The sequence below is a fragment of the Penicillium rubens genome (assembly GCF_028828025.1).
Source record: "Penicillium rubens strain IBT 27055 chromosome Unknown utg000004l_segment0_segment0, whole genome shotgun sequence".
NCBI lineage: Eukaryota > Fungi > Ascomycota > Eurotiomycetes > Eurotiales > Aspergillaceae > Penicillium > Penicillium rubens.
Window position 1 is genome coordinate 46,202 of NW_026890602.1, and position 27,853 is coordinate 74,054.

Genomic DNA, 27,853 nt, shown 5'->3' on the forward strand with positions numbered 1-27,853 from the left:
AACATGCCAAGCGTCCATCCAAAGAAGGAATATGCTGCATCGACCAATTGTTCGAGGCTATATTGTTAGCTTATTGTTGGTATACGGCCACGGGCCGACTCCGCAGTTGACTAGCCGCTGGCTCCTTTCCCCGAACCGCACAACGGAGAAGGGTACCAATACAGAAAATGCGTGACGTTAGTGGATATCCCCTATTGGCATCTTACTGGCGGACAACTAAGCGATAAATACACGCCCGTGCATTAGCGTTGTCTCAAGATTGCGGCCCGGCCTTGACCGACGCCAAGCTTATATATACAGTAAAACCCCTTTATAACGAATTAATTGAGACACGGGAAAAAATTCGTTATATCCAGGTTTTCGTTAAATCGAGGTACCATATATTAAATATATATTTCTGGTTTACATACAAATTTAAGCTCCAAAAAAGCTCCTAATGTCCCTCTGCTTCTGCCCTCCTATTTTTCTCGCTTCAATTAACCTCTCATGTCTATGAAGAGCACCAATTAGCTGGGTTTCACCCCGCTCCTGCTGCTCTTCATATAACCGAAGGGTTTTTAAAGCCTCAATAGCCTCACTATGTGAAACCTAGGGGGGTTCAACTACTATCTTATCCTTATCAACCTCTCTGAGAAATCCACTAAGTACAATATCATCAACAGCTTCAATACTATCCTACACAAGCTTATCAACTGGGTTTAAAAAGTGCTCAATATCCATTGGATTTAACACCCAATTCTATATAATAAGCATATCAGAAGATATCTTATTAATCAGAGATTCAATACTAATAGTAGTATTACTACTACTAGTATCAAATGACATTAAGAGCCCTTTTTAAAAGCAGTTCTTGATAGTAGAAGCTGATATATCAAGCTCTTAGGCTTAAATACCCTATTAAACAGCTTTTAGCACATTTATTGAAAGTATAGGATCTCGGCCCGTATCGAACTCAGATAATATGAATTTAACCTATTAGCGCTTCTAATAAGCTTTCCACGTATTAATAATACCCTGATTAAGAGGTTGGAAATAGGAGGTTGAATTCGGTGGGAGCTAGATAATCAGGGTGTTTTAAAGCGGTAAAAAGCTATTATTAATAGCTTTTATAGCTACTTCGTGCGCTAAGAAATTATCTATAAGAAGCACCACCTTCCTATGAATCATAGAAGCGTTAAACCACCGAAGCTAATCTTCAAAAATCTCACTTATTATCTAGGCCTTGCTATTCGACTTCCACCGGATATTAAGATTTTCAATATTAATACCGGTGAAAGCCCGAGGGTTTTTAGTAGTGCTAATAAACTAAGGTTTTAGCTTTTTAGAGCTATCGGAATTAGAGTAAAATAAGGCTATGATTCTAGCCTTTTCCTTTTTCCTTCTAGGTAGAGACCGGGTTAACAGACCTCGATCAGGAATACGCTTCCAAAAAAGGCCAGTTTCATCACAATTAAATATATCCCGAGGGCTATATGATTTAAGAGCTTAACGAATTAGAATTATAGCTTTAGAAGCAAGCTCCGGGGTACTTCTATCGTCACTATATTATAAACGATTGCGTACAGATTCACAGTATTAAAACCTAGTAAGCCAGCTATTGCTAAATACCGGCATTTCAACACCTTTATAACTAGGAATTTAGGCCTAAAAAAAGCGCGCTTTCTCACGTATAACCTCCTAGGTTATAGGGATATAATATTTAGCCAGTTTTATCCAATTGATAAGTGCTTTTTCGAGATCTGGCCACCGTGCTATACGAACGCGCTTCGCATTGAATTAGTGATTTAAGAGATCGGTAGCGGTATCAAGGTGAACGTATCGGGAGGAAAGGATCTCAGAGATTGTAGAGTGAGCGAGACGATGATTATAGGCTTTATAAAACCAATCTGCAAGCTGCTTCTGCGAATATAAGGGGTGGTTTCGGCGCTACGTTCGGAGAGCGATTTTTTGGGAGGTTGGAATAGATCGGCGAGGCATTTTGATTGGTTAAAAAAGGGATGAAAAGACCTAGATATAACGAATTTTGTATGGGAGAGATGAAAAATTAACGACATTCGTAGTAAAGAGGTTTTAACGAATTTTGTATGGCGGATTAATTCAGACACCGGTTTCCGGTCGTTATATCCGGGTATTCGTTATATCCGGGTTCGTTATAAAGGGGTTTTACTGTAATAACAATAGTGTCTCAAGAAAAGTGGAGTAGTTCACAGCTTTATGATATTACTATCTATGACTAATGCTCGATCCATACGGTACTTCTGTCACTCGACCCTTAGCATTGAGCCTTCGTAAGGGCTGTGTTTCCTGTCCAATTTCTATTCTGGGCCAATTTGGAGAGGGCGCCGAAGGCAACATTGTCCATGAAAGTATTCCGGCTTCGCTTCTGAACGCGATGTAACATCAACTAACGTAGGAGGATCATTACCTGCGCTAGAAGCCCGGCGGCAACGAGACCTATTCAAATCCCTCAAGCACTATGGTCATTGATTGCCGTTCAACAGGGATCCTGATCCATATGAACGGGGTAGGGCAACAACAAGAACCCGCAGATCAATCATGGGATATAGCGTAAAAGTACCTAGGACTATCCACCTTCACGGTGTCAATTAATAAAAATTCCTAGGCGAGTCGGCGGCGTATCTTCGGGTTACAGTCTTGAGCTAGTAATACAGTGGCCAGAGGGTGCTTAGGAATACTAGATAGAAGCTAACTATACATTTTCTATAGTTGTTGGCGCTATAGAACTACTTCGACTGAGACCGAAGGATCATGGCTTTTTTGATATCTTTGTGTTTATCAGGTGCATTGACATGGACCTTGGGCTTCACAGAACGTAGTAACATCGAATCTACAATGTATGGCCATCCTTGATTAAGATATGGTATTGAATACTTGCTTGTAAAGTATGCTGGATGATACATGTGTCACTGCTCTGCCTGGTGTTAGGTAAGAACTCGCCCTTGCTGAGCCTGCTCCGAACCCTGCCATCGTAGTCGCTTATCAAGTAAACATTATTACCAGGGTCTGATACCAATCCATTTAATGTTATGCAAAGGTGACCACGACTTCCGTCCCGTGTCTCGGTATGGCCAGCGCGGTGTCGTGGGGCATCTCCTGGCAAGGCAGATTTGTGCTACGATCAGTACTTGATTGAGATAAAGGACTCAACTCTCGAGCCCAAGGGCGGCGATCCACGAGCGGAGTCCATAGGAAACTAGACGCTTGTCGGGAAGTTGAACTCCAGGACCGGTCGAGTGGGCAACATGGCCGGAATCCCCGTAACCAGAAGGATATAAAAGGGTCGATGCTCGCTGCCTCTGGACGACTTCTCTACTACCAACGCACTTAGGCACTCTACCTACTACCATCCAGAATCTATACAATCTTTCTGTCTTTCTCTGACCAATAGCCCTTTATCAAAACCACCACAATGCAGCTTATCAATCACGCCGTTTATGCCGTCACTGTCCTGGCCACCATTGCGGCAGCAGTCCCCGGCCCAATCGTTGCTAGAGGTGAAAAGTTCCCCGTTTCCAATGGTGACAAATCCGTCATGGTTGAAACTGAACCCTCTGCGGAGACCGGCAACGTTTTGATGGCCTTGGGCGAAGGGGACGTCGACTGCAAGGGCTCTGCCTTTTGCGAAAAACTAGGTTCTAGCTGTGATGATGCTTATCGCAAGGTTATTCCCAGCAACACCTACAGCACTTACCTGAGGTATGTCTACGCTTTAATGAGAATGGATGATTTGGCTTTTCATTAACTCGACAAAGCGCTTCCGATACTGGATCTTGCAGTGGAACCTGCGGTCTTTTTGTCAGCGGCGACCACTGTGAAGTCATGGGGCAGGATTTGATGGACGCTTACAATGACATTCGCAACCGAGGCCATTGCAACCATTGCGGACGCAAGCAAATCGCCAACGGCTGTATGATCAAGATTGACCGGGTGACGGGTTGCTAGACAAGGCTGCGCCGTGTTGATTGAGAAGTGCATACCATATACATGTATTTAGGGCCACAGAGTCGCAGCTTTTGGCTTTCAGTTTCCAGGATTTAGTTGAGATGCCCGACTGTTCCTTAAGGACTGGAACAAAGTAGTTAAGGCTTTCTCAAATGTACCGGACCGTACTAGAATTCTCATGGTGAACATTAGCTGCTTATAGGGAGGATTTTCTAGGGTTAGTTACATCGTATTTAGGCTGTCTTAGCTAGTGTAATAGTTCTTAACTCACTCCACCGACACTCGGGAGGGGATACGGGATCTCCATGGGCTAACTTACGGCTAGTCATATATTTCGGAATCCGGTTGGTTGAGAGGTCAAAGGCGACGATATTGTGGGTCATTTTGTTAGGTCTAAATGTGGACTGGGTGACCCGTTCAGGGATCTCATCATTACCTGTTTGGGCGAAAAGGCCCCGTTGTCTCTAGTCCCCATGTAGGCTGAGAGACAATCCCTGAGCCGCTAGCTCAGTCTTCTGCCTGGGGGAGATTCGGTGCCCCCCAGGTATCCCACTTACCATTCTCGCCATTTTCAGCATTCTCACCATGCACCGATCATGGAACAGTTGGTGTTCCCTTCGGCGGATGATATTCGCAGTCGCTATTGGGGCTTGCGGTGTTTTCGTCTACCTAATATGGTTTGGGATGAACTCAGACCGTGATAATGTCCCCCTGCTCCTCACACAACTTATCCCAGCAGGCCACTGCACCTGCCAATCATCCACTTCATTTCAATGTGCCGACTGCCTCACCTGTCTCGCCTCGCCACCGCCATTGGAACCAGAACACCTTGCAACTTGGAGTTTCCAGTACGGGCGGGACGACCAGAACCTAGGCCTGACCCAGAATCAGTGCCAGGCAGCATTCCCCGGTCTCTCCCAGGACATCCAGCGAGGGGTCGAGTACTGGAAGTCGCGAGGACGCATATCAAGAGAGGATCTGAGAACGATCCCATTCAAAGATGGCATGGCCCGCGCCATCATCTCTAACGGAGACTTGTACGTCGTGGCGACAAGAGCAAAAGGGGATGACCATCGGCGCAAGATACTTGGTACTCTAGGATCTATCCATCGGGCGCTATCCGCGTCCTCGAATCGTACCTCCCACCCCACAATCGAGTTTATCTTCTCGATCGAAGATCGCGTGGATGACGTTGACGCAGTCAGCCACCCGGTCTGGGTGTTATCGAGGAAAGCATCCGAGGAGTCGGTCATTCTGATGCCCGATTTCGGGTACTGGTCCTGGGACAAGAGTAACATCGGCCCATACGGACAAGTCGTACAGAGCATCATGGCCGCTGAATCCAATCTGAAATTCGCGGATAAAGAACAGAAGCTGGTCTGGCGGGGTAAGTTGAGCTTTGCACCAAAGCTGCGTCGGGCGCTCTTGGACATTGCACGGGGTAAGCCTTGGAGCGATGTGAAGGAGCTGGATTGGAGCAAGAGGGCCAACTTCTTGTCGATGGAGGATCACTGTCGGTACATGTTTATCGGGCATGTCGAAGGTACGTTTCTTTCACCCACCTGACTTTGCCCAGGTGCTGTACAAGGCTGACAAAGACATCGTCAATATCCAGGTCGTGCATACTCGGCATCCCTTAAATACCGACAAGCCTGTCGGTCCGTCGTCGTGGCGCATCAGCTGCAGTATATCCAACATCACCACTATCTCCTCGTATCGTCCGGTCCGGAACAGAACTACGTGGAAGTCGAGAGAGACTTCTCCGATCTCCCGAAACGCATGGACGAACTCTTGAAGAACCCGGACAAGGCAGAGCGTATAGCCAATAACAGTGTAAAAACCTTCCGAGAACGATACCTAACTCCAGCTGCTGAGGCATGTTACTGGAGAGCTCTGTGGGAGGGATGGGCTGAAGTCTCAGCGAATGTCACACGCGACGTTGAACGGCCGCCGGTTGACAGGGGACTTCGATATGAATCTTTTGTGTTGCTGGACAGTAACGATATGTTCAAGTACTCATTTGGATCGGAGTAAGAGGGATGTGTTTTTGTATATAATAATATAATAGCCGATATGATATATAAATGAATCTATACATGACAAATATCATGATATGAATGCCTTTGCAGGTTACATATGTACCATCAGGTCTCCCTTGCTGGATTGGTCTTTACAGCGATGCAAAGTAAATTGTTATTAGCCTAAGTCCAAATTCCAACCCGAATGCGGAAGTTGGAGAATATGGATGTGATGGGATGTGATGGATGTGATAGGACGAGATAAAGCAGTCACTCAAGCATTTCAGGACTAGACTCGAAATATAGTCCAGTTTATCGTGATCGACACTTTCATTTCTTTCTTTTTCCCTTCCCATCTTTTATCTCCCTCAGTCATGGATCGAGATCAGCAGAAATACGATGTCCACTCCACTATGGAAGTGGATGGCCCCTCAAACAAGAACAAGCCGACTGCACCAGATGAATTCGACGAGAGTTACCGCACCACCCGCATGGAAATCTGGGCCTATTATGCGTGCGTGGATTGCTGAATTGACCACTGCGCGGAAACCTAACACCACCATTTGCAGCTATTACATTGGAAATAATGGCTTGTCGCTCTTCAGTGGGTCTACTCGCATTTCTCAATCAGGAAATTCGCGAAAGCAGAAGCTGACCTCATTCTAGACTTCGCGCCAACTGCTTTCCAAAACTTGCTCTACCAGGCAGCGCCTTCCGATGGACTGCTCGACTTTATAGGCAGACCACGCACGATCAACAGCATCGTACTTCTCTCGAATGGAATTTCCTTTGCGATCCAGGTCGTGATATTCCTGGTAATTGGCAGTTTTGCCGATTTCGGCCACTGGCGACCCAACATCTTGATCGTGCTGTCAATTATTGCCTACGCCATCGGCTTTGGCTGGTTAGGTGTCCATACCTCGGACAAATGGCATGTCGCGATTGGTCTGTATATGGTCGGTTTGATCGCCTATCAGACCACGCTCACTTTCTGGACCGCTGCTTTCCCGGGCTTGGCGCGCAATTCCCTCGAATTGAAGGAAAAGGCGGACGCATATGTCGCGGGGACGATTACTCGCGATGAATACGACTATGCGGACAGCATGATGCGCAGCAAACTTGCCAATGTCGCTTTCTATGTTCAGTCTGTCGCGGAAATCTTTATTTTGGCGATCATCGTGGGTATCATGTTCGGGTTGAATGTCAATGCCAGCGAGAGCAATAACAACTGGGGGCTGAGCGTGCTGATCGCCTTCGCCTCTGGCGTGTGGTTGCTCGTCTCGATTCCGTGGTTTGCTCTTGAGAAACGCCGTCCCGGTCAAGACCCTGGGACACGGTCTGTTCTTATTGCAGGACTGTGGCAGCTATGGTATGCTATGAAGCAGATTTGGCATTTAAAGCAGAGTCTCCTCTATCTAATCGGTAAAACTCTATGCTCTATTATGTCTACTGTGTGAGTATTAAGTGCTAACGGTGCTGGCAATAGGTTATTTCTTACTTGGCGACTCTCTGAACACCACTGTGACTGTTATTGCCACTTTGCAGAATAGCATCGTTGCGTATAATACCCTGGAACTGACATACCTGCTTATTGTTGGTATTGCTGCACAAGTGAGCTTGAAGTATTTGAGCCATTCGGTTACAAACTGACAGCTTTCTCTTAGGCGGTTGGCATATACGCATTTTGGACAATTCAGCAACGCTTCAAGCTCGGAACCAAAACCATGTTCAACACCATCGCCGTTGGAATCGTCCTGCTTGATGGCTGGGGCATGGTCGGCATCTGGACCGACAAGTTCGGCTTCCACAATGCATGGGAAGTCTGGGTATGTCAATCCCACTCTGGCATATGGGAATCAATACCTAATTGAATATATATATATAGGTTTACCAAGCGTTCTATGGCCTTTTCATCTGCCCCTGGTACAGCTACTCGCAAATCATGATCTCGGAAGTCACACCACGCGGCCACGAGTTCCTGTTCTTCAGTCTCTTCAGCATCATTGGCAAGACCTCGTCTTTTATCGGTCCCATCGTCTCCAGTGCAATTATCGACGCAAGTCCGTCGGGAAATGTCTCGATGCCATTCTACTTCTTGTTTGCGTTGAGTGTTGTCAGCTTTTTGATACTGTTCTGGGGTGTTGATCTAAAGAAGAGCCAGAGAGAGCAGGAGAGGTTCTTGTTGGACAAGTTGCGGCGGTTGAATGCCAGTACGTCGTCTTCTGATGAGGGGACTTCTGCAGCAGTCTGAACTACTATCTTCAGATGTCATGGGTGGTTGACTGTTCTGTTTGTCTACATAGTACTATACGCGCCACGACTGCGATAGGAAATAACGACATGAAGCGGCTGTCTACCGAATACAGCCATTGATAGAAAGAGGTGGCCAGTCATATGTTTAAGAGAAAAGACGAGGGACTTCAATAATCACATCAGGCCTAAGAGAATACCTAAACTAGCCACTGGTCATGCTTCTTAACCGGTCTATGCTTTTCATTCATGGATAGAATTGGCTTAACACAAGACTCTTTTTTTTTTTTTCTTGACTGGCAAAATTTGAGAACAAATTGAACACGGCTGGTCATCGATCAGATGGATGAAGAATTTTACTACCTGTTCAAAAACAATTTGTGTGAAGTAGATCATTTCTTGGTATTGAACAATATTTTTGTAAATGTACACACCAGCTTGGGGCGTACACGGGTTGCGTTGCAACGAAGAACCAGGAGACAAGACATTTAAACGCCAGACCTATGCACTGCCATAAGCGCCAATTCCGATACAAGATACCGATACCACAATCAAAGAGCAGATCATTCCCCGTCGGAAGAAGCTTCCTTGGACTTGCTCTTCTTCTTTTTCTTTTTCTCTTTGCGCTCGGCAGCCTCGTCGGCGTCGACATCCTCCTCGGCATCGCGTTTCCGCTTGCTCTTTTCCTTCTTCTCTTTCTTTTCCTTCTTCTCCTTCTTTTCCTTCTTCTTCTTTTCGTCGAGATCGGCCGGTGTCACCTCCTCGGGCGCAACGAAATCCTTCTCGCGCTCGCGCATCTTCTCGTCCCGCTTGAGACGCTGTCGCTCGACAACTTCCTCCTTGTGAACGCGTTCCTTGGCCTCCTTTGACAAGAAGTACTCTCCAGACTCGATCTGCAAATCGACCTTGCTCTTCTCCGGTGCGGGAGGGAACGGCGTGTACGTCTTCTTCGTCTTGTCGGTGACCTTGAACGGCACGTGACGCTTGGACAGCGTGCGCTTCTTGAAGTTAGGCAGGAACCGGTCCCAGGACTCTTCCGCCAGCGTCGGGTCCTTGGCGAGCTCGCGCTTGATCATCAACTCCTTGATGTGGTAGATCGGGTGGATATTCGCCATGCAGTCGTCGATAATGCGTCGCACCTCCTTCAGTCCCTTGAACGGACCCATCACCGCCACCGTGTTACCCTGAACCAGGATGTATGTGCTAGTGAGCAGCTCGAGCGCTTTGAGGGTTGAACCGTTCGGGCCGAGAATGCGCTGGCGCCGCTTCACGAATCGCTCTTTGTTCCGCACTTGGTTGCGGATCTTGATCACGTCACAGGCCACGCCGTCTTCGAGGATCTTCATCGCTTGTGTCACTGGTACGCTTCGTGCGAGCAACTTGATCAAATCCCGGGCTTTGATGATCGCTGCTGGATCGTAGGTCTTCCGCGTGGTCTTCACTGTCATGCTACCTTCAACCAAATCCAGTGTACAAGCGATGCCCTGCTTCTCCAGCGCTCGTGTGATCACCGGCCATGCTTCCTTCAAGTACTGTTCACGGTATTTGGGGAAGAGTGTCATGAAGGACGACTCCTCGGCGAAACTGCCCGCGGCATTGTGTTCTGGTTTGAATTCTTCGATCTGTTACGAGAATCCGTCAGTAAGGATCTGATGCAAAAGAGACAGCATCTGTGTTGGTTTACCTTCCATTTATCAATATCATCTGTATCCCAGGCCTTTTCCTTATTGTGTGTTGAAGGCATCTTGTTGGTGGTTAAGGAAAAAGAACTGGCGTCCCGGAGCTCAAATGAAAATCCGCGCCAACTTTTTTTTCTCCCCGCTTTCCCCGATTGGGTAGGATCTGGTGCCTTACATATCAGGTGTCAACACATCTAGATTGGTTCCCTGCGTAGTTATCTTTCCTTTCTGTTAGTTCTACGCTGATATCCGCTGCGTACGGGCTAATTATAGTTAAAGTTGGGGAAATTTATCATTGGCATATAACAAGGGTACTTCGATATCAGGTACCTCGCACAGAAAAGACAAATGAATTGGAGATTGATGGCAAAAGTATGCGATTTCCACATCCATAAATTGACTATTTGGACCATCTTAGGCTTTCCAAGTACCAATCTTCCATGACTGATTTGTACTAATTGCAGCCGCAATATGTCTGATATGGATCATCCCCTCCATGGCTGTTTTAGCCTCAGAACCCCTGGAGACCAATCGCAAGGACTGCACGCGATAGGCACGACTCTCGGGTAGATCTGTGCCCAATGGTCGCCTCAAGGCTCCGCAACACACCCATAAAGAGGAGATCGTGGAGCTTATACATGTCGAGTTCTCATGTTGGTTCTTCCAATGTTTCGCCAATCCAGATGCCGTAACTTCTCGCAGTGTCGCTCTCACCCAGGGGCATTCAAGGATGAACTCTAATAAGCCACTAAGAGGCGGCATGGCCTCTTCCCGAGTAAGGGACAAGAAAACCAACGAATCAACAAGAATCCCGCGCTAGTCAGATCCCGATATGCAACTCTGCTCGTGTAAACTCCCAGTTGTTCGTGATTTGGAGGTAATGATTGGGTACTAAACCGGCGCGGGAAACACGGTGCACCATTGGAAGAATGTGCATATATTGGTTATCGGAGCTCCTGCTGCATAGAGAATACCGGTAGCAGACGAGACCCAACCTTTGTTCCCTATGTAATGTGCAACATTTGAACGGACGTTGTGGCTGCCCATTGAGGTTTGAAGGGGGCTCGCTGCCGCCGTCGGGGCTATCACTTTTTATTTGGAACGAGAGTCTGCTCCGAAGGCGTGAAGGTGTGAAGGCGTGCTAGCTGATTGCACGAAGCTCTCAAGTTGTCAACCTGGTATGGACATCGGTAACAGCTGGGATTGACATTGAAGCCCAGTCAAAGCGTATGTACACTCTGAGATGGATGAAAATCGGTGGTTCCCTGGCTCGCCCGTGAGTTCGGAGTAACGGCAAGTCCCCTCCTGTTTCATCTTCCTGTTCTCTTCTGCACCTTTTGTCACTTCGCTGATCAGGTACATCTCTTGGGGCGTGACCGTGTCAAAAAACATCTTTCTCTAAAAGGCATGGTCAGATCGGGGGCCAACGGTGTCGGGTATCGCGCACTGGGCACCATCTCAACGGCTCTATCTGCACCCCCCAAGCTCCCTGCTCTCAAACCCTCTCCTGTTCCGTTTCGCTCCCATTTTGTCTAGGAGCAGTTAACTAGAAGTTCAACTTACCCTAGACAGCGACAGCTATGCCTCGGCCCCAGGTCTCATTCAATACACCTTCACTTTCCCACCGCGTTGGGCAGTAACCCCAACACCGATTTCGGGTGGATACGAGGCTCTTCGGAGCCAAGACTTGATGTATGTGGGAGTTGTTGGCTTCCGCAGAAACCCGTGATGCGCACGGTGGACTACGAGCATCTTCTCACCTCAATCGCCGCCGAGTCGTTCCACTCGTTCTCTGTGCGACCACGCAGTCCCCTTTCATTGAATCACGCCGAGATTCCCGAGGTCTCCACTGGACTTCGGCAAACATACAGCGACGGTTATTGATACGGATCCCCATCGCATTACAGATGGCAAAAGGAAAGAACAGGTGCATCAAAAACGCTCATTCGACTAACCATCTTTCCGCTAATGCGATATGTTTGTGCAAACGGCATGCGAAGAGCAAAACAACAAAATCTGTACAATATGCTGGATGCGGAATGCAGGAGGGACGGCATCGTGGCGTCGACACAGGGCCCAATTGTCTTGCGAACTAGTTTTTTGTTCTTTCGTAAGAGGTTGTCCCATATCGAGGCATAATGCGATGTCTTTATGGCTTTCTGCCAATGCACACGTATCTGCGCTGTCAGACTTTATCTCTCGATATCATCTTGGGACAATACCTACAGTGGGAAATATGCCTTTAGTGTGGGATCTGCTGCCTCTTGTTGCGCTTGCTCCACCAAAGAATTGAAAGTATCTTGGGACATATGCAAGCGTTGAGTCAAAGGGTATAGTGCAAATGATCGGAGAAGTTGCTGCATGTTTGCACAACTGTATCGGCCGATGTTTCGCATCCGTCGGTCTGCATTGAATCAATCAGTCTCGTTCGTTCTTCCTGGGCAGCCAAATACCGACCAGTCGACCACGGAGATAGAGGAAGAGGAATCATCTTCGCATCCACCTCGACGAGGCCCGCCTCGGTCATGAGATTTCTCAGTTTCGATCCGATCCGAAGGTCTTTCCTGTCTTCCAGTGCACGCAGGTATTGTGTGCTCCACCTCCTCAAAGCATGCTCATCCGTGATTGAGCCGTTGTCTGATTGAACATTGAAGTATATCTCCACCATTTGGACCCAACCTCCAGGTTTCAAGACCCTTGACGACCGCTGATGTTAGTCCTGGTGTTTCAGTTGGAGGACTCCTGCCTCATGGAGGTGGCGGCAAGGTCGACTTGCTCTGGAGGATTCGCACCTGACTATGTCGCGAAGATAGGATGGCCATCGGGATCGGTTGATGCCGGTCGCAAGGAGTCTAGAGTGAACAAGGTCGAAATGGTTTGCAGGAAAGGTGAAACGGCGGTTCAAGTCATCGACCTATTCGGCACACGTTAGCGACTGTCTTTCGGGAGGGCACGCACACCTGGACGGAACTGGAGTTCAAGATTGACGGATCCCACAAAGGTCCCGAAGCACGAAGTCATGGGTCAGAGGCAGTGTTCCAGCCTTATCATGGTGTAAACCACACCGGCCCCCACGGTGAGATGTGAGACAGGGTTACTTACCTGGAGCCACAAGTTGTCAGGCATGTCGTCTGGACTCATGTGAGGGGCAATGTCTACGCCGATGACCTATGAACCAAAATATGAGGATGCTGTCGGGCGCAATCAAAGGGAACATCTCACTTCGCAGTCAGGATTCTGCTCGGCGACATCGACGGCCCAGGATGCGGATCCATGCCCACAGTCTAGAACTCTTCTCAGTCGACGGATTGGTGGGAAGATCAGACGGTTATCGAAAATTCTTTGGAAAACTTGTTGTTGGTCTTCGAGTCGTTGTGCTTCTTCCTGGCTCAGCCGTCAGTGAGAAGATGAGACGACGATGAAAATCTGGGCCCCTTACCTCATCGACCGGTCCAAAGTACGTACGATGCTCGATCGAATATTTCTGATACTCACGGCCTTGGAATGTGACCGTGTCGAGGTATTCACGGTCTAATTCTACCGTCTGTGAATCGGGGCTCCTGGCGGCCATCAACGTCAGTTGCCTTTGGTCCAGAGGAGCGGCGGAAAGAACTAGCATACGCCATTGTCACCCTAAATCGACTGGCGTTGTGGACGAACAGGAAAATATGAGCTGGTATACCCTGATTTGTCTAGGCAGGGCGGGGTTGAATTCCCCGAGACAAGATCTTGCTTCAGATCACAATATTCGAAAAAGGAGTGAAATTTGATGTGCTCGGGGTTTCATGGGAGCGATCGCGTGCCACTTGAAGACCTCGGCGGTACCCCTCGGAGATGATGGCGGTTCGCGCGAGGATCATTCACCCTTGGGCGTCTGCACGCGAAGGCTGTATGGAGGGGCTTCCAATTATACCAAGGGACGTACTAAAATGTACGAATGGGGAAAGCCAAGTCGTTCACCCAGCCGAATTGCCTCTTTTTAAAAGACAAGACTAGATGCAAGACTCGATTTGTGAAGACACGGGGTGCTTAACGGTCGAATATTTAGCAAGGATGGGGCCTGGCGTGGGTTGTAACCAAATACGATCAATGCGGACTCCCAACTCCCCCCCAAATCGTTCGTGTGGTTCCTTGGGGCCAACTCCGAAACGCTCCCTCGCATCCTTGCTAGCAGAACTACTAAAGATGGCCTGAACCGCTCTTTGCAGGAGGCTCGTGTTGCTACTCCGGGACACTGGTACGTCAACCAAGGCTTGACGAAAGAAAAAAAATTGCGGGTCTGTTGACCAGCCGAAGAGTGACGAATAGTCCCGGACGATTGGTACCAGAATGGGTAAGTATCAGAACAGATATGGCTCGGTCCCGCTTCTTGAAGCCAAGCTAATGAACCTTGAAACTAGGCGGCGGTGCCGTCAACTAATGCACAGTTCGCCGTCTCGCATACAACATAGTGCCTACTTTCCTCGAGGGTCCAAGGCGCCCGACGGTGTGGATCGAGTACAAATCCGGCCACGCCGCTGAATCGGACTGGGATTTCTATACGCCCGTCAAAGAATCGCAAATTAGCAAGCTAAACATGTGGGGAATTCCGCGATTATCATCAGCGGTTAAAGTGGTAAGTCTATAGAAAGTTGAATCGCATCTTGGCTCGAACTCCTCACCATGATTCCACTGCAGCGAACAAACAATGTAACAAGGATTCGAAGAATGGAAGAAAACGGACCATCCATCAATTGAAGCAAAATTATGCAGCATTTCACCATGAGATTTGAAACGAGGGCAATGCAGCCGATGTACGACATGAGACACCATACGGAAGAAGAAAAAAGAAGAAGAGTTGAGCAATTGGCCATGGTAGAGCGGACTGAGAAGAAGAAAATCCGGGTTGGAATTTACGCCAACCCTTGCGTATGTACGATTGTACAGGCCAAATAAGCCCTGCATTGCCGATGCCAAAGGCAAATGGATCACCGGTTCCCGCTGTCACCCAAAATGAAGAATGCAACTAAAAAAAGGAACAGTTAGACCGAATGGCTATGGCTTCCAGCCACTTCGCCTATGTCAGGCCGTCTCTTCTCCCATATGCAGTACTGTGCCAAGTGGCTTGTCCGGTCCGGTCTCACCCAAATGGCTCCAACAGCCCCTCAAATTGAGTGGGGCTTGACGGGCAGGATCAGCAACTTCCTCCTTGGGGCATCCATTCCCTCGGGATTCTGGTGGGTTTGGTTTTGGGGGTTTTGGGGATTTTATTTTCTTTCTTGCCCCTCCTATTTCGCTCTCTCACCGCTTGTCCGAACAGTTTTGCGTCCCATTCCGTTGGAGTGGACACCAGACATTATGGTGATTGACTACAGGGATTTTTAGCCTGTCTCCGGATACTCCCAATATGACAGAAGTACCGACGCTATTTTGATCCTCTATCTTTTCTAGATACTCCTCCTGTTTGGGCTTGCCTTTATGTGCCTTGGTTTGTGGTATATTGTACTTGCTCACTCCGTGCTGAGAGTACTGGGCGGGAAAGATATCCCGTGTGAATGTGGATATCCATTGCCTTTAGGAGAAGGTACGGAATATCCATGGATGCCATTACTCAATACTCCGTATACTATACGATATGGGCAGTATCCACTCCGTCCGAATCCACCGAGAAAACCCTGGAAGCCTTTGAAATTATTTTTGCTCCCCCTTTGGTACCGTTGTCCGGAGTACGGAGCACTCGGTACGGAGTAGGTACTCCTGATTTTTCTTCACCCTGGGTCAATTCTCCGAGACAATGGGGTCCCACTCCCTGACAGCAACACAGCAACAATTCATCTCATCTCCAGCGCAAGGGCAAGGACCTTCATACTTGCAGAGTCACATGAACATATTCCCACTGCGTATTGTTCTCTCATAACCTTGATTATATGACGAGATGTCAAAGCAGACACGGAACTTCCCATTCTGTTACGCATAAGTTAGAAGTCCATTTTTTCAAGAATATCCACTGTTTTATCCCATTCAAAAGGATTCTAAAGTTTGAAGCAAAAGGGAAAGAAAACCATATACTCATGTACTCATGTACTCCGTCCTCATCCAAACTGTCGGGATTTCGACAGGGCTTACCCGTCCCCGCCGTTGGCTGAAAACCCAGCGCCATGGTTCATCTCTCGGGTAGGAGGGCCGCCTACCAACTTTTGTTTATTTTCCTTTTGGTCTTATTACATATACATTGGGTATGTTGTATGTATATTGTACACTTTAAAGGTCTCTCGTATTCTGAACCTGTATTGATCGTGAAAAGCAGTCACTGCCACATATGCTCATATAAACAGCAGATATTTCCATAAATCGAAGAGTGGGGTATATAAAGCTACGCAGAAAATAGGAAGAGACTAAGCACAACGCATACACCAGAGGAATGCACATTTAGAACACCGCCAGTACCCCTTCAAGCACAAGGTCAGTACAAAAAGCACTTGACCTACCGCACATCCTCCCTCCCTGTCATAAACTTAACGCCCGCTGAAACAATCTGCATAACTGTCTCAACCTCCGCTTCCGTCCGAGGCGCATAGATCAAAACATACTCCGCCGGGATATCAGGCCTTGTGCCAAGCGAAAGAATCCCGATCGCAGATGTACCCGAGAAAGCATGACGCTGGCCCAAACCAGCCTCGATAACTTTGATGCCTAGAAAGTAATGTTAGCACACGAACATCAACCGAATTGAGCAGACCATACAATCAGCTGGCGCAAGAACCACATGAACCGAGTGGTCGTTTCCCGAATGAACATGTGCAATCTCACGCCGCATAGTTTGTGCAATCCCGGAGACAGGAAGATGGTCTGCGACAAAGAGCCCATCAGCGTGGCGTTCCATATTCGACCTCTGGAATTTCACTAGGTGATGGTTCCGATGACCGAAGGCAGTGAACACAGTACGGAATTTCTGTCACGGAATAACATGATCAGTTTATAGCTCTTCACCCTAGCCTGGAAACATGCATACCTCCATGACAGCCTTATCTGGCAGTTGCGTCAACTGCCTCTGCGGTACAACGTGCGGTCCAACAATAGGCCTCCCTTCCCCACGCCGACTCCCCAACTGTTCTTCGGACAAGATCAAAAACCCATCATCGCCCTTCCCGTGGCCCTCGGCTGCCGCAATGCGCCTCGCGTACTCGTCTGTGCTGAACATCTCGCGCCCGAATGGCTGGAACAGCGCGCGCACGACAACCCATCCCAGCGCGTTGTTCGGCAGCCCGCCGGGTCCGTAGGATTTGAAGATTTTGTAATCGCGGTAGGCGGCGGGAAGGATGAGAGTCGAGACGACTAGCGCTGCGGCGCTGAGGGCCAGGGTTAGGCGGTCTTGGGTTGTGCTAGGGTGCGGGAATGGGATGCGGAGGACGGAGGTGAGGGTTATTGGCATGTTTGTGATGTTTGTGTCGATGGTACAGAGTATACGCTTCGGAGGTTCGTAGGGTGTTCTATCTTTATCTTTATCTGATTTTGAATTTCACGAATACCGGAGGGACTCTTGCAATCATATGAAAATGCCCGGGTGGTTGTCATTGCAGGCCCAATCCGGCTGACGTGAGAAGCCGCTTGCTGACGCGATCCCGAGGAATTCGCGTGCTCCGGGATCTCTTCCGGAACTTGTTAGGGCAAGGGACACTTCACATTGTAAATCTGAGATTTCTTTCGCTATGCTACTCGTATTATCATTAATCCCGGTGATCTGGCATGGCATGACTCGGTTCATGGATCTAGGTACAGTGGTCTGTTCCATGGCCCCACAGACGTGGCTTGATACCTACATATGTAGGTAGGTGCGATATAGCCCGTTTGGACCCGATTCCACTTCGGATGGTTTCGGTGAATCGCTCATCGCTGCGGTCTTCGACAATCTGTGGCATATGGGTCCGTATCACCGGCTTCCAGGTGGCAGCAAGCAGACATCATGGGCCTGAAGCGCTTTCCTTCTTGTGCCCATAGCCAAAGCACCCAACCGCATCTCTGTTGTGGGTTGATTATGTCGATAATGTTGATAATGATATCAAGGTATAAAAGAGACAGAGCAAGGGATTGCAAGCTTTCAATCCTCTTTACTCTCCTCTCGGCTGATAGAGGTCAAGGAGTGTGCAAGCTTCAAGAGGACCACACTCTCCGTGGCGGCGAAGTAGTTCAAGCTGTGTAGTGCGGTTAGAACAAGTAATGTGAATGTCTAAGGACGTTACTCACCTGTCCATCAAAATGCGGAGATGGCGCGAGAAATGATCCTCGTATCGTTTCAATGTGTCCTCGAGTTTTCCAATTCGCGTTGGATCATATCCTCTGGCATCAGCGCCGGGGACTTTGCCTCCAGCGAGGTCGGGATCGGCTGAGGCCAAGGCGCGTGAAAGTGATGCCGCAGTCCAGGAAGCAAACATGGTGCAGCAAGTCACCAGTTTCGAATGTATCTATATAGTTGTTAATGAATGCTACCGCTAGTGTGGAGAAACGTACCTTCAACAGTTTAGCCTGTGTGAGCATGCATTCCTTTAAACATGTATCCAAGAAATCCACATGATCCTGCATTAGCTCATCAACCGTCCGGTTGACCTGCTTCATGTCATTTTCCTCCATCTCCGACGCATCGGCGTCAACGCTGTTGACGCGATCCATCAGACCCAACCAATTCGGCTCAATGACCTCGGCCGTACAAAAGTACAAAAGCTGCTGAACAAACACCAACATCTTCGCGCGCAGATTCCACGCCCGTCGTTTCCATATTTCAAGCCGTCGATCGGAGGACTTATGACGCCAGCTGGTGGTTTTGTTCTGGTCTGCCCAGGACGTGACCAGCAACGTCTCAAGATGGCGCAGCGATAGAAGATGGCGGAAAATAAGTTGATACCGCAGAACAGTCTTGCGGCTAATGACCAATGACAGAGGGAATGGAACTGAATAGTCCAGCTCAAGCGCATCGAATCCAAGAATATCTTTGTCCTCGTCGGTGGAATGGACGGCAGACACTTGTTGCTTCTCCGCTTCTGCACCCTCTTGGTTGACCCCTGAAACATTCACAACTTGCATCAACCATTTTGTGAGGCCGATCTTGTTCATTCGCACCTTGACGTCTTCCTTGAACGGGTCTAGCGCCGCAACACTGCCAGGCTGTCGAAGAACAATATCCAATAGAGACTGGAGCTTGCCCTCGTTGACAGCGCGTGCCGGTTTTCGTAGCTCGGAAGCACCAAGTTCAAGGAAGTATGAAAAGAAATCGGAGCGATCCAGGAAGAAGTAATGTTTCAGGGAGCGGAATCGGGTGGTAAGGGAGTTTTTCGTGACGAGAAGATTCAACAAGGAAGCATTGGCGTAGGTGTAGGCGGAATTTACGTTGTCCAAGAAGCGTGGATCGTCGAGCGTCTTCGGGACATCTTTGACCTCTTTGCTGACGTCGACACCACCGCATTCACGCACGACGTTGAGATACTTTCCAGCGAGCAAAACTTTATCCTGCACGCTCTTCAGCTGAGGCGGAACCTCGTGCTCTCGAATCGTATAGCGTTTCTCCCAATACTCGTCCGTGTAGTCCTCCTCGAGTTTCTCGCGTTTGATCCATTTTTGCTCCTTGACTAGGAACTCGGCGTGGGGATCTTTGATACCGCCGTGATGCAGCCATTCGTTCAGCATGGCCATGTAAGGCCTACTGGCGTCACGCAGTAAGGTCTGAAGCAGGGTTTTGGTGATTGGATCACCTGAGAATGAGGCCAGACGTCCCGTTAGGAGCCCGAGAATATTGCCTCCTTTGCACATTTTCTTGCGGGCCATAGACCCTGGTACTAAGTCTCCGCCTTCTTTGAGCTGTTCAAGTATATTGTCAACATCTTCATCGAAGTCGTCAATTGATTCCTCAAGGTCTTCATCTAGAAGACCATTTTTGAGCAGCAGTTCCTGGCCCATCGAATATAATTGGGATAGACATTGACTGGTGGGCATTGTGTGGAGATGAAGAAGGTGCAAGGTAAATGTAGGATTGTTCAGCAGCTGGCCTTCCAGCTGGGCGATAAGGATCAGGTAGTCTTTGAGGAGCTTTCGAATCGATGCACACAGCGAGTGACTGACTGCGCCACACTCAGCGCGGCTTTGTATTTCCACAAATGCCTCCATAGCACTGTAGTGTGTCGCCATTTTCAACATTGACTGAATGAGGTCACGGAGTGTCGGATCTAGGCCCGGAGCTATCTTAAAGACTGGGCCCGTAAGCCGGTCTTTCTCGATCGATGGGTCGTATGAGCTAGCGTAGTGGATGTATTGACCTTCAAATCCCATGAAGACGAACAACAAGTCCTCCAGGATCGCTGCTTCCTGGGCATCGGGTGAGAGCTCTCGGAGTGGCCGAGGGTGAAGGGCCTGCGGGACCGTCGAAGCTAGAGGGGGAACTGATACACGACATGCGAGGGGAGCTGTCGAGTGTGGTATCAATGACGCTTGGGGATTCCACGGAGCTGTAAAGGGAAGATCGTGGTCAGCAAAATCCATTGTATTGCGACGTAGGGACCAGTCACAGTCTACCGCACCATTATCCCCGTTCCGAGAACTGGGGTTTGTGTCGTCGAGTTGAACGGGCTTCCGAGGCCGAGTCCTATCCCAATCGCCTCTGCTAGCTGCCGGGTTCGCAGGGTTCCTTCGCACTGCCTTTTCTCGTGATGTGACCACCATTCGTTCTTGGCGCTTCTCGGACATGCTCTTCTGATCACGGGAAGCTCCGTGTTTCTGACTCGAGGTGCTGTGGCGCAAAGGATCCTTGTTCTCGACTTGTAGCGGCGACGGTCCACGGGTTTCGGAATCGACGCGATTGGAGACGGCGCGGGGTCGTGGAGCGCTCATATACGCGGCGCGGTCATTGGCAGACATAATCCCGCGAGGGCGACGAGTAAATCATGCAGCATAGGAGATTGAAAGGCGCGGAATCGAAGAATCAGTAACAAAAGTAGCAGAACCAATGTATATGAGAAGATGCAAGTATCCAAAACAACTCCACTTTTGGTTTGGGTAGATGTCGCCTCAGGCAGCAAGGCAGTAACAGGCACCTCACCTCTTGCGTACGTCGAGAGCTTCCTTTCCCGAGCTTCACTCAGACATCCACCTCTGCTCCTCTTCCGTTCCAACTGATTCTCTCCTCCATCGTGATTCTATATTCCTTTATTGCTTCTTTTTTTAGACAAGACTCTCCCGTCCCATCAGATATTCCAATATGTTCATTGCACGATCAGAGTATGGTAAGCTTCGTCAGGATCTCCCCCTCACCGCGGAATCAACTAACAGCTCTGGACAGACCGTGGAATCAAGTACGTTATTCGAGATTAATCCGCGTGCTTAGACAGATCCGCAGCCTGACAATGTTCCCTCCGCAGCACCTTCTCCCCCGAAGGTCGTTTGTTCCAGGTCGAATACTCTCTTGAAGCTATCAAATTGGGCTCCACCGCGATCGGAGTATGTCATACCACCCAGTTCCTCTTTGCTCCAAGTTTCCTAGAATGCCCTCAAACACAACAGCGAGCGATCTTTGTGCTGTTGTCGGAGCACAACACCAAGGATAATGCGATTATGGGACCGTCGTTCCTAACACTCATCTAGGTAGCAACCTCCGAGGGTGTGATCCTCGGTGTTGAGAAGCGTGTCACATCCACGCTGCTCGAAGCGTCGTCCGTCGAGAAGATCGTCGAAATTGATCAGCACATCGGCTGTGCCATGTCTGGTCTGCAGGCCGATGCCCGCAACCTGGTTGAACATGCCCGCGTCGAGTGCCAGAACCACGCCTTCCACTATGCCGAGCCTCTGCGGGTCGAAAGTACCACACAGGCAATTTGCGATTTAGCTCTGCGATTCGGCGAGAGCGGTGATGACGAGGAGAGTGTCATGAGCAGACCGTTTGGTGTTGCGCTGTTAATCGCTGGTTATGATGAGGACGGGCCCCAACTGTAAGATACGCAGTTCCCTTTTTCTGCCTTATTTACTAACTCCTTGCTAGATACCACGCTGAACCGTCCGGCACATTTTACCGGTATGACGCCAAGGCCATTGGCTCGGGAAGCGAAGGCGCGCAGGCGGAGCTGCAGAATGAATACCATCGGTCTTTGACTCTAGCAGAGGCCGAGACGTTGGTCCTCAAGACGCTGAAGCAGGTCATGGAGGAGAAACTTGATTCTAAGAATGTCCAGCTGGCTAGTGTCACCAAGGAGAAGGGTTTCCGTATCTACAACGATGAGGAGATGGGCCACGCTGTCACACAGCTGGGTGGCAACCAATGAGGGCCGATTAGTGCCGAAGATATCTCTTGAAGGGGCTCCTTGGACTCGATTTGGAGGCTAGTACCTATGTCGGGGGCAATAGAAAAATAATGACGATGCCGTCCAACGCTCACATGCTGGCCTAACTACGTCGTATTTCATGCAGTAGATTGTCCGTGAATGTGGTCACGCACGGGATATTTTGGCTATGTAAAATAACATATAAACCCATCCTTCGCAACATCTAACGGATCTTATAAACACATGGCTTCAGCACCTGGGCCTCCTGCTCAGGTGACATGCCAGACTCTGATTCAGGCTTGCGGTCAACAAAGCGCTTCTTGCTACCAGGCGCAGGCGCACTGAGAGCCGAAGCATGTTTCCCCTTGGTAGGCGCACCACCCTGCTTAACAAACACCATTCTCACGAACATCTTATTGGACTTATCCACGGATTCCTGGCGAAGCATGAACCCACGAGACCGAAACACCTCCACAAACGCCGAGATATCAGTCTCGTCGTTATTGTCAGACGGCCGCACGTCCTCAGCAAAGATATCAGTCTCGTCGACGTCAGAATCGTCACCGCCCTTCTTCTTGGACTTCTTCTTGTCTGCCTTGCTGCCGGGCTTATGCGCGCCGATCTGAGACTTCTTTCGTTGGACCTTGCCAAATCGACTTTTGACCTCACTGACCCAGCATTCGCCCTTGCCGTCACCGCGCAAAATACGCCATGCCTCCTCGACGAACGAAACCCAATTGGTTCCCATCAGACTCAGACAGAAAATAGCGACATCCGCCGCTCCATCTTCCAAGGGAAGATTCGAGATATCGGCTTTGGTGATCAGCGGATCGGGCGCTGCAAGATCGTAGCTGTTGAGCTTGATGTTCAGCTTCTTGGCGGAGGGTGTCAAGGCGCGCGCGAGCTGTGCATCGCCACAGCCCAGATCGGCGAATGTGCATAGTCCGGTGGGACGACGGGGGAGCGGGTAACCCTTAGCAGGGTTAAGCGGCTTTCCACGCCTGGGAAGCGGGATGGCACCGCGGGTGCGGATGGTCTTGATGTAGTCGTCGACCGGGTTGGAGGGCCAGGACTCCTTCACCTGTCGCGCGAATCCGGCATGGTACTCGTCGAAGAGCTCCGGGTTTGTACTGAACATCTCGAGTGCTTTCGCGGAGGGAGTGGTGTAGAGGGTTTCGTTCAGGTGGCGGAACCGAGAGGAGACCAGCTTCTGTCGCATCGCCTGCTGCAGCGGAGTCAGGTTTGATGTTGGTGGGAGTACAGGTGCAACGGGGGCGGGAGCAGCTGCCGCAGGAACTTCTTTAGCCGGAGTAGTGGTAGCACCACCTGCCTCATTCTTGTTCTCTGGGACGTTGTCCTTGTTCTCCTTGTTCTTTTTGTTCTTCCTTTGCTTCTTTTTCTTCGGTGCTTTATCCTCGGCTTGATCTGCCTCTGGATCGGCAGCAGCAGTTTCGCTTGTAGGCCCCTGGGTGGTGGCTGTCTCAAGTGTCTGCTTCTTCTTTTCTGTATTCTGCTTCTTCTTCTCTGGCTTCACGGAAGCGTCTGCGCCACGATTTCCACCCTTGGCCGTACCCTCGATGTGCCTCCGGTACATCTCATCCACATTTCCTGCGGTGACGCGATCGTTGGCACGCTTGCGCTTATTGTTCTTCGCGTTAGCGTTGGAGGCATCCTTCTCCGGCTGAGACTCGTTCTTGGGTTGCGCGGCCTGAGTCTGTGGCTTTAGAGCAGAATTCTCAACGGACCATCCTGGAACAGCGAACATGATTAATTCCAAAGGATTGGTTGTAAATTTCCAATGTTTTCGAAGTAGAGGAAACGGCACCTTAGAAAAAAAAAACCTCTCAAAATTTCGTTATCGGTAAATTTACTATCAGATTACATACACATTGGTGCCTCAGGCGCCAGACCGGGGTAAATCTCGCCTAAATGCCTATATGACGTTGTCTTGGAGCACAAGAACGTTGTACCATAAGCCCTTGTAAATTATCTAGGTATGAATGTCAAGAATACTTTAGCAGTCTGACTGTGTCTTAAGAGAGAACCCTGCAGATATGTAGGTGATCATATCCTTGACGAACCGCGATGTATCGCGGGTGATCTGCGATACTCGGCAGCTTTTCCCTCTTAGCTCTATTTCTTACTTATCTGATCACTGTGCCTTTTAGACCCACAATGTCCTCGCACATGTCCACTCTGCAATCTTGAGTCCTTCCAAGGTTATGGCTGACGACCTGAAAGACCAGCTGGACATGCCAGCGGATATTACTGTTGGCGGTTCTGCCGAAGCCTCAACCACGCGGTCAGGTCCCCGCAGACTCCCGAAGAAACGAACCAAAACCGGCTGTTTGAGTATGTTACAGAACATTAGGGAGAGAGAGTCCCTCGTTGACGAAGCCTCATAGCTTGTCGCAAGCGTCGGATCAAGTGCGGTGAAGAGAAACCAATATGCACTAATTGCGTGAAATCCAAGCGGATCTGCGAGGGATATGCCCAGCGAGTCGTGTTCAAGAACCCCATAGGCATCTTCGGGTCTTTCAGTAGTGGTCACGGCCAGGATCCACAAATAGAGCAACCACATATGAGTCTGCCGATGCACAACGACTACGGCTCTCAACTCCCTCCCCAACAAGCGGCAGCCGCTGCTCAGCATCCAATGCTAGCTCCACGACCCGTTGACCCAGCGGCGATGGGATATCGTTCATTCCCGTCCCAAACCCCTTCCTCAAGTCAAATCCAGCCGATTAATATACCTCCCTTCTATTATCCAGCAGCTCAAGTGCAGCCACCAAACCACATGTGGCACACTCAGCCGATAGCTCAAACGGAGAGCACGCTGGTTCCGCCCAACGGGACTGACCTCCCACAGGCACAGCAATCACCTCAGTTTGGCCAGACGAGCGCTCCATATAGGCATCATGCAAACGTACAAGAGGTACCCCGGATCGCCAGCCCGGTCGGTCGGACAGCAGCAGAACACGCCTCCAATGTCTCCCCGGTACCAGCGCTCAATCCAATGCCGGGAAACAGGGAGAGCGAGATTAACCCGCTTCCTCAGGTATGCATTGCCGTTATCTCTTTGCTTTTAGCGGCTGGTATGCTGACTATAATTTCTTAGATGACCCAGCCGCTGCCGACGATATATCATTATCAGCCACCGCCAGGACAATTGCCGCAGCAATTGCGGTCTCATGATCAGTTTATACCCCATCAGGTACCGCATCAACCACAAGTGATATACATGGAGGATGAAAGCGAGGATTATTACGACGTAGACTCGGACGATGAAACGGTGGATCAATCGCAGGCCGAAGGCTTCAACCAGCTGAGTCTCATCATGGCCTCTGCTAACCGCGATGAACGACAACTCCGCTCCTTCACGACTTACCTGAACGAGCCCAACGTGCTCGCCTCATATCGTCCTACACTTGGCTCTTCTCCTCTGAACAACCCAAAGACTGCCCGCATCTTTGCTCACTTCATTCACTCGACTGGTCCATCCATATCTATATTTGAACGACATCCTACTGACTCTTCGATTGTTCTGGGGGCGACTGTCCCACCGGCACAGCAGGGTCTCTGGGTCTATACGCTTGCCCTCAAAGCTTTGGAGCACCCAGCCCTTCTCCAGGCAATACTGGCTGTCAGTAGCTTACACATTGCATATTTACAGCAAGTTCCCACAACAGTATCTTTGAAGCACTATCACTACGCCCTGAAACGAGTTGGTTCCGCCGTTGGCCTTCCCCTCCGGCGTAAGCAGGTCGGTACCTTGGCTGCCACTCTTTTGCTGGGCTACTACGAGGTGATCTCTGCCGACCACTCGAAATGGAATAATCACCTTGGTGGGTCCACTCATCTGATCCGAGAAATCGACTTTGCCAAGACCACCAGAGACCTACGGGCCCATAGACGTAGAGCTCACGAAAAGCGACGCCAGTCGGGCTGGTCGGACTCGTGGTGGGGGATGCCTGACGATGTCTCTGAGGACGATCCCTTCTCTGAGAAAGAGGACAGCGTCGATGAAGGTCTCCTAGGCGCCATTATTGGGCGAGCAGTCAACTACGATTATTTCGGCTGTATCAATGAGGAGGGTACGTTGCCCTCCACAAAGCATTTCACCCGCAAGGACATTGAAGTATTCCGAATTCAATGTGATCTATACTGGTGGTACGCAAAGCAAGATGCACTCCAGAGTTTTATCGGCGGGAACAAACTATTGTAAGTCTACACATACGGCTACTAAGAGACAAAACGATTTTGCTTATTGGTAAAACCAGAATGCCCTATTCTCAATGGGGTCAATGTCCGCCTCGAGCAGGCATTGGCCGTTTAGATGCCATCTACGGCTCCGCAGATCATCTATGGCTACTGCTCGCTCGGGTCACAGATTTTGGCTTCCGTGATCGTAAGCGAAAATTGAGAACCCTAAAGTCAGGCGGGGTTGACTGGAGGCCCGGCCCTGAGATGTTTAAATTCATGGGTCGGTTCGCTGGCGGCCCTCCGGGTCAAGGACCTGGACCATCTGCTGGCTTCGGTCCGGGGCGCCCCCCTGGCTTTTCATCTGGCACGTCTAATATGCAGCGTAAAGGGGACGCCAGGGCCCCATCCGTGCCAGACCCTACTGGAGTGTCTCCTTCTTCAAGCCCTGGGCCCACCTCTGCCGACAGTCCCCCCATGTACGGAATGATACCCCCTCAACCGCCTGCACGTCTTCCCTCGGGATTCCAAGATAGACCGCGTGAGCCTCGTTTGTCACCAGACGAGGATGACCCGGACCACGAAATGAGTTACAAGGAAGCCGAACAAGAATGGGAAGAGATCCTGGTTGCCATGGACACGTTCTCCCAAGCGTTGGGCCGCGATTTCCAGCCTTTGCCAGCGGATGTCGCGCCCCCAATCTCTACACCGTTTGGTCCCGCCCTTCAATACCGTACACACACCATCGCCGTGATCTGGGGTTTCTATTATGCTATGCGCCTTTTGCTGAATCGGATTCATCCCTCTATGCCGCCGGCCATTATGATGGCAGCCGGGGTCTGTGCTCCAACGACAGCCGGGTTTGCCCAGATTATTGGTAAGATCCTGGGGGGTGTCTACTACCCACAACGCTTTAACCTCGAAGCCGGAAGCTTGAGTCCGAATTTGGGTTCTTCGTTAACTGACATGTCGGTGCCACTATTCTTTGCCGCCGTGCAATATAATGATCCCACGCAGCGAACATGGACGACATCAAAACTTCGCGACATCTCTCGCCTGACTGGGTGGAAGAGCGCGGATGCTATTGCAGGTGGCTGTGAGAAAGCATGGATAGTCGCTGCAAAGCAAGGTCGCGGGCCACCCTATCAACGGTCATTTGAGACTGACCGAGTACGAGAAAGGGAACAAGAGCTTGAGGTAAGCATATCTATTGGATCTATTGGATACCCTTGGCCTACAACATCTATGCTAATGTAATGCGCCACAGTATGAGGCTGTGTCGAAGGAGGTTGAAGATCGTCGATTTGTGACAGTCAAGTCAGATCGAGCGCATTGGGCTTTGGGGATCTTGGAAGAGGACATTGCGAATTTAGAGGTTTAGGATTGGATGAAGTATACAATGCACCAGTACCTAGCCGACTAGTACATACATGTACATAGTACATTAGGCACTACATACAGATCA

At 49.7% G+C, this 27,853-nt stretch overlaps 12 protein-coding genes across 12 annotated transcripts; 6 read left to right on the forward strand and 6 right to left on the reverse strand.

Moving 5' to 3' along the window:
• Window positions 1–3,430: 3,430 nt before the first annotated feature.
• On the forward strand, window positions 3,431–3,963 carry N7525_009964 (uncharacterized protein; the record flags this gene model as incomplete). The annotated part of the gene is made up of 2 exons (XM_061214918.1): window positions 3,431–3,717; window positions 3,774–3,963. 2 exons carry the CDS (start codon window positions 3,431–3,433, stop codon window positions 3,961–3,963), a joined length of 477 nt encoding a protein of 158 aa, XP_061067430.1.
• A 585-nt stretch (window positions 3,964–4,548) lies between these two features.
• On the forward strand, window positions 4,549–5,997 carry N7525_009965 (uncharacterized protein; the record flags this gene model as incomplete). Its single annotated transcript, XM_002560206.1, has 2 exons — window positions 4,549–5,506; window positions 5,579–5,997. 2 exons carry the CDS (start codon window positions 4,549–4,551, stop codon window positions 5,995–5,997), a joined length of 1,377 nt encoding a protein of 458 aa, XP_002560252.1.
• Window positions 5,998–6,355: 358 nt separating this feature from the next.
• N7525_009966 (putative autophagy protein (Atg22)) lies at window positions 6,356–8,232 on the forward strand (the record flags this gene model as incomplete). The annotated part of the gene is made up of 6 exons (XM_061214919.1): window positions 6,356–6,495; window positions 6,551–6,585; window positions 6,648–7,403; window positions 7,468–7,592; window positions 7,646–7,807; window positions 7,867–8,232. The coding sequence occupies 6 exons, from the start codon at window positions 6,356–6,358 to the stop codon at window positions 8,230–8,232; spliced, it is 1,584 nt and encodes a 527-aa protein (XP_061067431.1).
• Window positions 8,233–8,794: 562 nt separating this feature from the next.
• N7525_009967 (KRR1 small subunit processome component) lies at window positions 8,795–9,989 on the reverse strand (the record flags this gene model as incomplete). Its single annotated transcript, XM_002560208.2, has 2 exons — window positions 9,916–9,989; window positions 8,795–9,853 (listed from the first exon to the last, which is right to left on the reverse strand). The coding sequence occupies exons 1-2, from the start codon at window positions 9,973–9,975 to the stop codon at window positions 8,795–8,797; spliced, it is 1,119 nt and encodes a 372-aa protein (XP_002560254.1). The 5' UTR covers window positions 9,976–9,989.
• A 2,244-nt stretch (window positions 9,990–12,233) lies between these two features.
• N7525_009968 (class I SAM-dependent methyltransferase) lies at window positions 12,234–13,529 on the reverse strand (the record flags this gene model as incomplete). Its single annotated transcript, XM_061214920.1, has 5 exons — window positions 12,234–12,606; window positions 12,703–12,824; window positions 13,013–13,078; window positions 13,133–13,294; window positions 13,350–13,529. The coding sequence occupies 5 exons, from the start codon at window positions 13,527–13,529 to the stop codon at window positions 12,234–12,236; spliced, it is 903 nt and encodes a 300-aa protein (XP_061067432.1).
• Window positions 13,530–14,239: 710 nt separating this feature from the next.
• On the forward strand, window positions 14,240–14,576 carry N7525_009969 (uncharacterized protein; the record flags this gene model as incomplete). The annotated part of the gene is given in 3 exon segments (XM_061214921.1): window positions 14,240–14,243; window positions 14,338–14,525; window positions 14,538–14,576. The coding sequence occupies 3 exon segments, from the start codon at window positions 14,240–14,242 to the stop codon at window positions 14,574–14,576; spliced, it is 231 nt and encodes a 76-aa protein (XP_061067433.1).
• A 395-nt stretch (window positions 14,577–14,971) lies between these two features.
• On the reverse strand, window positions 14,972–15,246 carry N7525_009970 (uncharacterized protein; the record flags this gene model as incomplete). The annotated part of the gene is made up of 2 exons (XM_061214922.1): window positions 14,972–15,123; window positions 15,195–15,246. 2 exons carry the CDS (start codon window positions 15,244–15,246, stop codon window positions 14,972–14,974), a joined length of 204 nt encoding a protein of 67 aa, XP_061067434.1.
• A 1,127-nt stretch (window positions 15,247–16,373) lies between these two features.
• Window positions 16,374–17,321, reverse strand: N7525_009971 (uncharacterized protein; the record flags this gene model as incomplete). Its single annotated transcript, XM_002560211.2, has 3 exons — window positions 16,374–16,582; window positions 16,634–16,841; window positions 16,902–17,321. 3 exons carry the CDS (start codon window positions 17,319–17,321, stop codon window positions 16,374–16,376), a joined length of 837 nt encoding a protein of 278 aa, XP_002560257.1.
• A 666-nt stretch (window positions 17,322–17,987) lies between these two features.
• N7525_009972 (gamma-tubulin-complex subunit SPC97) lies at window positions 17,988–20,791 on the reverse strand (the record flags this gene model as incomplete). The annotated part of the gene is made up of 3 exons (XM_002560212.2): window positions 17,988–18,081; window positions 18,134–18,351; window positions 18,398–20,791. 3 exons carry the CDS (start codon window positions 20,789–20,791, stop codon window positions 17,988–17,990), a joined length of 2,706 nt encoding a protein of 901 aa, XP_002560258.1.
• A 340-nt stretch (window positions 20,792–21,131) lies between these two features.
• On the forward strand, window positions 21,132–22,188 carry pup2 (proteasome core particle subunit alpha 5; the record flags this gene model as incomplete). The annotated part of the gene is made up of 5 exons (XM_002560213.1): window positions 21,132–21,156; window positions 21,213–21,225; window positions 21,292–21,370; window positions 21,515–21,858; window positions 21,909–22,188. The coding sequence occupies 5 exons, from the start codon at window positions 21,132–21,134 to the stop codon at window positions 22,186–22,188; spliced, it is 741 nt and encodes a 246-aa protein (XP_002560259.1).
• Window positions 22,189–22,411: 223 nt separating this feature from the next.
• On the reverse strand, window positions 22,412–23,953 carry N7525_009974 (25S rRNA (adenine645-N1)-methyltransferase; the record flags this gene model as incomplete). Its single annotated transcript, XM_002560214.1, has 1 exon — window positions 22,412–23,953. One exon carries the CDS (start codon window positions 23,951–23,953, stop codon window positions 22,412–22,414), a length of 1,542 nt encoding a protein of 513 aa, XP_002560260.1.
• A 457-nt stretch (window positions 23,954–24,410) lies between these two features.
• Window positions 24,411–27,769, forward strand: N7525_009975 (uncharacterized protein; the record flags this gene model as incomplete). The annotated part of the gene is made up of 5 exons (XM_061214923.1): window positions 24,411–24,540; window positions 24,594–25,246; window positions 25,307–26,409; window positions 26,469–27,585; window positions 27,656–27,769. The coding sequence occupies 5 exons, from the start codon at window positions 24,411–24,413 to the stop codon at window positions 27,767–27,769; spliced, it is 3,117 nt and encodes a 1,038-aa protein (XP_061067435.1).
• Window positions 27,770–27,853: the final 84 nt, after the last annotated feature.